The sequence below is a fragment of the Tamandua tetradactyla genome, chromosome 15 (genome assembly GCF_023851605.1).
Source record: "Tamandua tetradactyla isolate mTamTet1 chromosome 15, mTamTet1.pri, whole genome shotgun sequence".
Lineage (NCBI taxonomy): Eukaryota > Metazoa > Chordata > Mammalia > Pilosa > Myrmecophagidae > Tamandua > Tamandua tetradactyla.
The window spans coordinates 36,961,833-36,972,999 of NC_135341.1; the positions used below are offsets into that span (position 1 = coordinate 36,961,833).

Consider the following 11,167-nt stretch of genomic DNA (forward strand, 5'->3'; position numbering starts at 1 on the left):
GAATTCAGCAGGGAAACCATCTGGTCCTGGACTTTTCTTTGTTGGGAGGTTTTAAATTAATGATTCATTCTCTTTCCTTGTATTATGCTGAGATTTTCTATTTCTCCTCATATATTTGTAGGAATTTGTTCATTTTCTAATTTGTTGGCATATGATTGTTCATAGTACCACCTCTTAAAATCCTTTTTATTTCTGTAAGATTGACGGCAACGTCCACACTTACATTACTTATTTTATGCCTTCTCTTTTTCTTTGTCAGCCTGGCTAAAGGTTTGATGATTGTATAGGTCTTTTTTAAAAAGCCAACTTCTGGTTTTGTTGACTGTCTTTATTTTTTGTTCTTTATTTCATGTATCTCTGTTCTGATCTTTAGTATTTCTTATTTCCTTCCTTCTACCAACTTGAGGTTTAATTTGCTTTCCATGTTCTGGTTTCTATAAGTGTAAAATTTGGTTATCAATTTGTGATCTTTTTTTATTTTTTTATGTAGATATTTAGAGTCATAACTTTCCCTCTGTGCACTGCTTTTACTACATTGATAAAGTTTGGTGTGTGGTATTTTCATTTTCTCAAGATATTTCCTAATTTCATTTTGTAATTTCTTCTTAGCCGCATTGGTTATTTAATAGTATGTTGTGTAATTTCTATATCTTTGTAAATTTTCTAGTTTTCCTTCTGTTACTGATTTGTAGCTTTATTTCATCATGGTCCAAGAAGATACTTTGTGTGATTTCAGTATTTTAAAATTTGTTAGATTTGATTTGTGACCTAACATATGGTCTATCCTGGAAAATGTTCCATGTGCTTTTCTGAAGAATGTGTATTCTGCTATTATTAGATGGAATGTTCTCTATCAGTTTATTAGGTCTATTTGGTTAAAAGTGTGTTTTTATTTTCCTTTCAAGATTATTGAGGTATATTCACACACTACACAAACCATCCAGAATATACTGGCTTATAGTATCATCACATAGTTGTGCATACATCCCTGTTAGCAATTTTTTTCATCACATAGTTATGTATTCATCATCATGATCATTTTTAGAATATTTACATGAATCCAGAAAAAGAAGTAAAAAGACAAAAGAAAAAACTCATGCATCCTATACCCTTTACCCCTCCCTCTCATTGACCACTAGTATTTCCATCTATCCTTTTTTTTTTAACCCTTATCCCCACCTATTATTTATTAATTTTTTCTTTTTCTTTTTTCTTTTTTTTTTTACTCATTTTTTTACTCATACCCTGGATAAAGGGAGCATCAGACACAAAGTTTTCACAATTACATGGTCACAATATAAAATCCATATAGTTATACAGTCGTCTTCAAGAATCAAGGCTATTGAAATACAGTTCAGCAGTTTCAGGTACTTCCCTCTAGCCACTCCAATACAGCATAAACTAAAAAGAGATAGCTATATAAAGCATAAGAATAATAATACTAGTGTTTTTCAGGCATTCTTTTTCCTTATTGAACTTCTGTTTAGATGTTCTGTCTGTTATTAAAAGTGATGGATTGAAGTCTCCAAAAATTATTGTAAAAGTATCTATTTCTCTCTTCATTTCTGTCAGTTTTTGCTTCAATTATTTGGGGACTTTATTGTGAAGTACATATATGTTTATAGTCTTATCTTCTTTTAGGTTGAGCCTTTTATCAGTATATCATATCCTTTGTCTTACATAATCTTTTTTGACTTTAGTTATATTTTGTCTGACAATAAATCTTTTTGCCCCCTTTTACATTCAACCTCTTTGTGTCTTTGTACCTTAAGTGTTTTTCTTGAAGACAGTATATAGATGGATCATGCTTTCTCATCTAGGCTGACACTGTCTGCCTTTTATAGGGGAATTTACTCCATTGATACTTGTAGTAACTAAGAAGAGAGGACTTGTTCCACTTAGCTGTTGGTTTTCTGTGTCTTGTATGTGTTTTGTTCTTCAGTTACTCTACTCCTCCCTTTTTTTAGGTTGCTTTTCTGAAGTGTACCGTTTTTATTCAGTTCTTCCCTTTTCTCTAAATTTTTAATTTTTTTTCTTAGCAATTATCTTTGTAATTTATTGTTAACATCTTAAACTAAAAGCAATCTAGTTCAAATAGTACCAAAATAGTTTCAGTATCATACAAACTGTCTACTTCTGTATAGTTCTGTCTTCCCCCTTTATGTTGTTATTGTCTCAGATTTCATCTTTATACAGTATATGCCCATTAATATAGATTTGTAATGTTATTTTATACATTCACCTATTAAGTCATATAGGGAGAAAAAAGCAATTACAAACCAAAATACAAGATTTTATGTTTACCTATGTAATTACCTATCCAATTGTTTTTTCTTTCTTATAGCTTTGAGTTACTGTCTGGTCTTTTTGTTTCAGCCTGAAGGATTCCTTTTAGCATTAGCATTTCTTGTAGGACAGGTCTTCTGATAATGACTTTTTCTGCTTTGATCTATAAATGTCTCAATTTCTCCTTCATTTTTGATACTTAGCCAGTTTCAGAATTTTTGGATGAGTTTTTTTTCCTTAAAGATCTTAAATATCCCATTTTATTGTCTCCTGGCCTCCGTGGTTTCTGATGAGAATTCCTCTGTTAATTTTATCGTGAATCCCTCGTATGTGACAAGTTGCTTCTCGCTTTCAAAATCCTTTCTTTGTCTTAGGATTCTGACAGTTTTGCTATAATGTGTCTTGTGGAAGATCTCTTAGAATCCGTCCTGCTTGGAGTTTTTGAACTTCCTGGATGTGTATGTTAATGTCTTTCATCAGATTGGGGAAATTTTTTGCCATTATTTATTTAAATACTTTCGTCATTGTTGTTCAGTGCTGGAGCTATGAATGCTTTTTACCTTTTTATATGGTTGGAAAAAAGACAAGAATAATATTTTGTACCACATTCAGATTTGAATGTCCATAAATAAACTTTTGCTGGAACACAGACATACTCAATTGTTCATGTATTGTCCGTGACTGCTTCCACACTATGACTGTAGAATTAACTACTTGCAGTAGAGACTGTATGGCCCACAAAACCTAAAATATTTGTTTTCTGGCTCTTTACAGAGAAGTTTGTTGACCCTTGGATAGGACCAGTTTATCTCCACTACTAAAGATACCCTTGTGTGGATTTTATCTGATGTATTATAAGGACATTGCCTTCTGGCTGGCAGCAACATGAATTATTCCTAGCCATTTATGAGTCCTGGACATTGTTCTGCATACTCCTTAACAGTAATTCTTTCCTTGGCCTTGGTTAGTTTCTTCTCATGCTTGTACATTCATCAAAATATTTGGGTTGTTGAAGTGCACAGTCTCTCTTTTTCTGTGCAGCTCTGACATTTCTTTGCAGCTTCCTTTCTAGTACAGTGTTCTGCAAGTTCTAGCTAGCTTCTCAAAATGCAGTTTTTTGACTCCTCGACTCAGTTGTCCCCCTCCATTTCCCTTCCCCCCATTCTGTGTCCTGAAAACTACCTCCAGGCAGCAAGCTGGGGTAACTGTAGAAGTCAACTTATTTTTTCTGTATCAGGGATCATACTTCTACTCTGCCTGTTATCTGGTGTCTCAAACAGTTGTTTTATCTGTTTTGTCAGGTGTTCCTGCAGTTTAAGGCAGGAGGGTAAATCTGGTCCCCATTTCTCCATCTTGACCTATGCCCTTTCAGAATTTGGTGTAGATAGTATTTCTGGAGTTAACTGCAGCATTGTGAAAATCATTGCCAAAGGATATGGATGACTGAAAGTGCAGAGTGGGTGGCCCATGGCAGGTGTTGCTCTCAGCAGTGGTGGTTGATAGAGCAGTGCTGGTGGCATGGCCCAAGTGTAGTTCTTCCGCTCTTGTCACCCAGAAAGCCTGTCCTGTTGCATGCCATCAATAAGGAGTAACCCTTTGCTCCTCCACAGCTCGATCCACCCTGGCCATTGATTGGGACAGTGAGACCAGGAGCCTTTACTATGATGAGCAGGAATCTGAGGTAGGACACTCCGGGTTCTTGGTCAATGGTAACTGCTCATTTTTGCTCTTGATTTGTTTTAAGTTCACTTTCACCAGTCCAACAGCAATTTCACGAGTTATATTTGAAACTGAGAATGAAGAACACTTAAGATTTTTGTCATTTTAAGTTCATTGGCTCAAGAAAGTGCACATATTCTTGCATCCTAGGCATGTGAGCCTCTGCAGGTCTGCTGTGTCTTGACCTGTTAAGATCTTGTTTCCCAAACCGAAATCAGTGCTTTGTTCCTCACAGGCCTATGAGAAGCATGTGAGCATGTTGCAGCCTCAGAAAAAGAAGAAGGCAACAGTGGCCCTGAGAGATTGCATTGAACTCTTTACCACCATGGAGACCCTCGGGGAACACGACCCCTGGTATTCAGCTTCCCACCAGCGAGGCAGGCGTACCCATGCACCCTGGGACTATTAGATCTGCCATACATGCAAGAACTCTATTTGGAGGTGTCATTTTCTTATGTGCCTGACAATACAACACAGATCCTTCTGTGTAAACCATATTTTCGAAGTTAAGAAAACCATCTCCGTGTTTTCGAGGGAGGCTCAAAGACTTGCCTGCTCTGAGGCAGTCTCTTGAGCACTGCTTGGATGGATGTCACGGGGTGGCAGTTGTGCTTCTGTGTGTGCATGCTGTGGTGGTACTGGCTCTACACCTCCCCCGCCCAGTACAGGTTTCTCTTTTCTCTTCAGGTACTGTCCCAACTGTAAGAAGCATCAACAGGCCACAAAGAAGTTTGATCTGTGGTCATTGCCCAAGATCCTGGTGGTCCACCTCAAACGTTTCTCCTACAACAGATACTGGAGGGATAAACTAGACACAGTCGTGGAATTCCCAGTCAGGTGGGTTCCTGTGACTGTAGTGCCAGGAGAATTAGAAAACAGGCAGAAAATCTAGGTACTGATTGGCTGAGGGTTTTGCCACCCAAAACTATTCTGCCTTAGGATGTATGTTACTGGGCCTTGGGCGGTTAGACTTTGGCTGTAATTGCCCGTTGTCTCCTATCCCCCAGTTTCAGGGGAAAGACTCTCTAATAGAAGCACTTTCCCAAGCTCAGGGTGATGCTCATCTCCTCCTGCTGGCTGCCCTCTCGAGTCCCTTCTGCCAACTCACTGGCCTGTTTTACTTATCAGTCATTGGTCTTAGGGAGCCTGGGCTCAGCCCGGGCAGCACAGAGTGGGACAAGAGTGCCAGAGAGGAGTCTGATGGGGAGAATTGGATTATTATTGGGGAACAGGTTGGGATACAGATCCACCACAACCTGGACCCTGGGCCGAGATCAGGAGTAGTCTGATCATAGTCTCTCAGGCCCCAGGGTACAGATTATAACTGGCACAGGAAATTAAGATAGGAGTTTCCAAAAGGCAGATTTTTTTTTTGAGAATTGATGCTGCTTTTAACAGTATTGGGGGCTTTTACATATTTCTGTCGTGTCCAAAAATACATTCCTTTTATTCCTGAAGACTTATTTTATCCACATCTTAAAGATGTATATGTATTACAGGGACACTGACAGTTCATGAGCATTTTAATAGCATTCTTGTTTAGACATATGTTAGGTTTTTTCTTTTAACACCATCATTATTTAGTGCTAACATGAATTCAAAACAATAATGCAGTTTTGTTTATACTATAGCAAGGTCAGGAAATCAAGGTACAATTGTCATCATCAAATCTTAATTTTCAGAGAACAAGCATCTCCACAAGGCTGGGCTGAAGGCACTCAGATTCTACCAGTTTTTGAGGAGTCCAATATTTTAGTAGTGTAGGCACTGCAGTTACTTTCAAGTTTTTTCTGAAGTCATGTTTTGGATATTTCCAATAAGGTCTTTCTCCTACTTGGCAGTAGATTAACACACATCCTTCGATGGCATGTTTCAGCCCCTCTTGTACAACTGGTTCAGTCTGTACACAGTCCTGGCACCAGCTTTTTCCTCCAGCGTCCTTAGAACCAGTAAAGTAGGCAAAATGGTCTTGCTGTTGTGTTGCTCTTCAAAGCTGAACAAGAACAAGTGCACCTCCTCATAGTGGACCATCTTGGAATTTTTTATTTTATTTTATTTTTTATTTTTATTGTAAAAACTTAACATACAAACATATGTTTGTTTTTTTTACTTTTTATTTATACAACGTACAGGCACATACATTTTTAACATACAAACATTCCATACATGGTGTACAATCAGCGGCTCACATTATCATCACATAGTTATATATTCATGACCATGATCATTTTTTGAACATTTGCATCACTCCAGCAAAAGAAATAAAAAGGAAAAAAAAAAAGCCGTCATACATACCATACCCCTCACCCCTCCCTCTCATTGACCACCAGTGTTTCCATCTACCCGATTTATTTTACCCTTTGTCTCCCATTATTTATTTATTTATTTATTTTTATCCATATTTTTTACTCATCTGTTCATACCCTGGATATACTACACTTGATCTTAGCCAAAAGGCCGAGAAGCGATCATACCCTGGATATAAGGATCGTCAGATACAAGGTTCTCACAATCACGCAGTCACATTGTAAATGTTGTATCTTTATACAATTGTCTTCAAGAATCTAGGCTACTGGAGCACAGCTCAACAGTTTCAGGTTCTTCCCTCTAGCTACCCCAATACACCAGAAACTAAAAAAGGACATCTATAGAGTGCATAAGAATAACCTCCAGGATAACCTCTTGACTCTGTTTGAAATCTCTCAGCCACTGACACTTTATTTTGTTTCATTTCTCTTTTTCCCCTTTTGGTCAACAAGGCTTTCTCAATCTTTAGATGCCAGGTCCTGGCTTATTCCAGGCTTTCTGTCCCACATTTTGAGGAAGATTTACATTCCCGGTAGTCATGTCCCACGTAGTGGGAGAAGGCAGTGAGTTCACCTGCTGACTTGGGTTAGAGAGGCTACATCTGAGCAACAAAAGAGGTTCTCCGGGGGGGGGGACTCTCAGGCCTAATTTTTAGTAGGCTTATCCTGACCTTTGCAGGAATAAGTTTCATAGGGGTACACCCCAAGATCGAGGGCTCAGCCTATTGATTTGGTTGTCCCCACTGCTTGCAAGAATATCAGGAATTCTCCAAGTGGGGAAATTGAATTTTCCCCATTTCTCCCTATTTTCCTAAGGGGACTTTGCAAATACTTCTTTATTCAGTGTTCAAATCACTCTGGGATTTAATCAGGGCACCACACTAACCTGGACAAACCTTCAAAATTTCACGCCCTATTCAAGGTTCCATGTATTTTACCCTGTCCACATACATTAAACTAAGAAATACACTAGTCAAAATATAAATTTTGTACCAAACATTTCTTGCTTTAGTCTCACACAGAAGCTGATGTTTTAAAATATGAATTACCATCTATTTTCAACACTCTGCAATACTGACATTCCTTTGTTCTTCCTCATGCAAAAACATTTTTTAATTTGTACATTTAGTCACTATCATTGTACACTCTAGACATTCCTAGATTATACCATCTCGGTCTTTATCGTCTCTCTTTCCTTCTGGTTTCTTCTGTGCCCCTAGCCCTTCTCCCTCTATCATTCTCACATTCAGCCTCATTCGGTGTACTTACATTATTATATTACAGTCAGGTAATATTGTGCTATCCATTTCTGAATTTTTACAATCACTCCTGTTGCATGATCTGTATCCCTTTAGCTCCAGTTACCCAATCTCTACCGTATTCTATCTCCTAATAACCTCTGTTCTTAACTGAAATTCTCCAAGTTTACTCATTAATGTTAGTTCATATCAGGAAACTATACAGTATTTGTCCTTTTGTTTCTAGCTAATCTCATTCAGCATAATGTCCTCAAGGTCCATCCCATCTCAGAATTTTTCTGTGGGCTGTGAGAGGAGTCCTTGAGTTTGGCTACTGTGGTACTGGGTTCCATGTGGGGCCCAAAAAGCAGACTTTAAACAGCTTTCCATGGGGTTGGATAGATATGTGAATTATAGACATGTCAATGGTAGAATCTCGGATTTGGGTATATGAATATTTGTTGTAAGATTCTTTTACTTTTCTGTGTGTTTGAAATTTTCAAAATAAAATGTTGGGATAAAAAGCATTCTTAGGCCTGTTGTGGGTATTTAGCTTAAATTATTATAGCACCAGTTATAATTCTGTTTGCAACAGCCACTTTTACATAGCTGCTAAAGAGCACAGCTACTAAATATCTGTTCACCAACTTCTTCGCCATTTGATCTGGTGGTCATGCTGTCCAGCCTTCTTCCATCTTCTGTGCTGAACATTGTCAGGACACAGACCTCCAGGGTCTCTTCTGATCTGTTCATTCATTCATTCATTCTGTAACTGATTTTGGGGTGCCTTTCTGTGTTCTAGCCTGTTACATAAAAGATGTTGCTGGGTTGCTTTGTTTTCTTTCTCTGAGTTTAACATACTTAAGGGCTAATTTTGCATTTTGTGCTCAGAGCTCTGAACATGTCCGAGTTTGTCTGTGACCTGTCAGCAAGGCCCTATGTATACGACCTCATTGCTGTGTCCAATCATTATGGAGCCATGGGGGTTGGCCACTGTAAGTACTGGCATCTGCTTCCTTCTGAAATGTTGAAACGCCCTCAGCCAGTCAGCTCTCACCAGACTATCCATGTAAGCCAGGCAGTGTTCTCACATTTTACTTTGACAGCTCCGCAGGCCTCAGGCTCCATGCTTCTTCAATACTGCTGCCCCACCATTCTTACTAGGTATCATCTCCTGGCTCAGGATAGCTCTTCAGTCTCCAGCCTTCATGTCTGCTTTCCATGCCATTTTTAAGCAGATCTCCCAGAAGCCTCTTTAACTCCTCTACATGCATTGCCTTGGCTTTAAGTTGGCCATGTGACTACATCTGGCTGCAGGGCTGGGAAATTAAAACTGTCCCTGCTGGAGTGGCTATTAGCAGTCTCTGATCATATATCCTAGAGCACTCACTGTTTTGCAACTTGCGTTTTTCTCCCAACATTAATTTTGTTACCTGTTTTTATGCATACTGGTCAAATGTATTCATTTTTAACTGCCATTTTAGCACATAACACTGGGTAAGTATTTCAGCCCCTCTGTGCCTCACCGTTACCATCTGACAGATTAGGATGGTTGTGTAGTATCTGGTGCCCAGCCCACATTGGGCCCAAAGTTGGAACTCCAAGAACGAGCCACCACTGCTGCTGTTTGGCTATGCCCAGACAGTGTGGATGAGCCCCTGAACCCCTTCTCTGTTGCTTTTTTCCAGGTTCCTCATCACACCTCATGCACTAGGCTCTTTAGTGAGGAAAGTGAAGCTGAGGGGTTTAAAAAGCTTGCCCAGGGTCACACAGCAAGAGCTCCATTAGATTCTGCAGCATCTTAAAGACTGGGGAAGCAGGAATTGAGGGTTGCTTCTGGGATTGCTGTTATAATTACATCCTACCTGCAAATAGCATAAATCAAGATAGAAAGTGTTAGCTGAGGGAAAATACTTGGGCCATTGTGTGGAATTACTATCCAACCATACATTCTTTTTGGAAGGTAGTGCATGGGCTGGGAATTGAACACTGGTCTCCTGCCAGGCAAGCAAGAATTCTACCACTGAATTACCCGTGTGCCCCACCCCCCATCCTTGACCACAGATTCTTTCTTTATTTAAATATTTTTATTGATAACATATAAACACAAGCATTCTTATACAAATATTGCATACATACCAACCATAGATTCTTGACTCAGTTTTAGAGAAAAATAAATTTAAGGCTTCTTGTCTGCATCCTACCTAGGTCGTTCTTTGCCTGCTTTGCAAACTGAAACACCCAATTTATCCCTAACAGGAATTATCCCACAGGCTCCACAGGGATTAAGAGTCTCATGCTGATAACAGTTGCCGTCTTTCTGGACACAGTGGGGGAGTCTGATTTGGCATACTCTTTTGAGAGCTATAGCTTGATAAATCTCAGAAGTGTGAGTTCCATCTTTGGGGCTCCATCCTCTAGAGTATTGCAGCAAGCCCAGTGACTGACACTGGGTTTCTCTATCTTTTGGATTAGTTTCCAAAAACTATAGTATAAAACCTTGGTCTCTGACAGCTTTATTCTGACCCTTTTATGTATTCTTTTTGAGGAGATTAGAAACAAAAGGGTGAATTGTCTTTTAGAAGACACAAAGTATATATTTTAATTTCAACTTTTTTGTTGTCTTTTGGTTTTTATTCTTTTGGTTAAGAAATATTGTTTAGTAGGAGTTTATCTAATAAGCTTGCCAGTTTCACTCTCTGGTGATTGCTACAGTGTTTTCTTTGTTGACTTTGCAGACACAGCATATGCAAAGAACAAACTGAATGGGAAATGGTACTATTTTGATGATAGCAATGTGTCCCTGGCTTCTGAGGATCAGATAGTGGTGAGTAGGCCCCATTATCTGGCTCCTCCTCTTAACTTTATGGATTCAAGTTGGGAAGGGTCTTGGGCTAGTATGGTATTTGGTCAGCCTGCTGTGACAGTGGGAGCTAGCTGTAGCAGAGAAAAGAGTTGGCTGCTATTCTTTCCAGGACATTGCCTAACCAAGAAGCTAACTCCCTTCAGCGTTCTGTGTCATTCCCTGGCAGGGTCAACATGAGGCAACCTCAAGTGAAAGAGCCTCCACAGTCACCTCTGTGTGGATACACAGATCCCCTAAAGTTGTGTGTTTGGAGCAGTGAGAGAGAAGCCGGGGAGAGTGGGTTCTCCAGACCAACCAATCAATGGACTTTTTCCTTCTTGTGTTTTAGACGAAAGCAGCTTACGTGCTGTTTTACCAGCGTCGAGATGATGAGTTTTATAAGACGCCTTCACTCATTGGTTTTCCGGGTTCCTCTGATGGAGGGACGAGGCCAAGCAGCTCACAGCAGAGCTTGGGGGATGACGAGGCTTGCAGCATGGACACCAACTGATGCTGCCTCTGTGACCCTGCCACCCCCTTGTACCAGTGTAATTCCCTAGGAGAATGTCTTTGACCCTCTGAAGACTGCTAGTATTCAGTCTAAAAAACAGATGAGGAAATTCCCTTCTTTTATGGGCAGAAGAAAAAAAAAGACCTTGTTTGCTCAGAAGGGTTATGTCAAGAGGCTGAATTATTTTACTTTTTATATGGGTGGTGAAAAATTTCTGTAAAACCTGTGGAGCTGCGGAGGGGGGTAGGGTGGGGGGCAGGGG

General features: G+C 39.5%; 1 protein-coding gene and 1 pseudogene across 6 annotated transcripts in view; one reads left to right on the forward strand and one right to left on the reverse strand.

The window, feature by feature from the left end:
• USP4 (ubiquitin specific peptidase 4) overlaps positions 1-11,064 on the forward strand; it is a 59,502-nt gene extending 48,438 nt beyond the window's left edge. For 5 of the 6 annotated variants that reach the window (XM_077129320.1, XM_077129321.1, XM_077129323.1 and 2 more), the window contains 6 exons: positions 3,897-3,967; positions 4,241-4,359; positions 4,693-4,842; positions 8,441-8,544; positions 10,288-10,376; positions 10,744-11,064. In XM_077129320.1, the coding sequence (XP_076985435.1) occupies positions 3,897-3,967; positions 4,241-4,359; positions 4,693-4,842; positions 8,441-8,544; positions 10,288-10,376; positions 10,744-10,905 (695 nt within the window). In that variant the 3' untranslated portion in view covers positions 10,906-11,064. The remainder of the gene's footprint in view (positions 1-3,896; positions 3,968-4,240; positions 4,360-4,692; positions 4,843-8,440; positions 8,545-10,287; positions 10,377-10,743) is intronic. The other variant, XM_077129325.1, reaches the window with a different exon arrangement.
• On the reverse strand, positions 6,382-6,474 carry LOC143658184 (U2 spliceosomal RNA; annotated as a pseudogene).
• Positions 11,065-11,167: the final 103 nt, after the last annotated feature.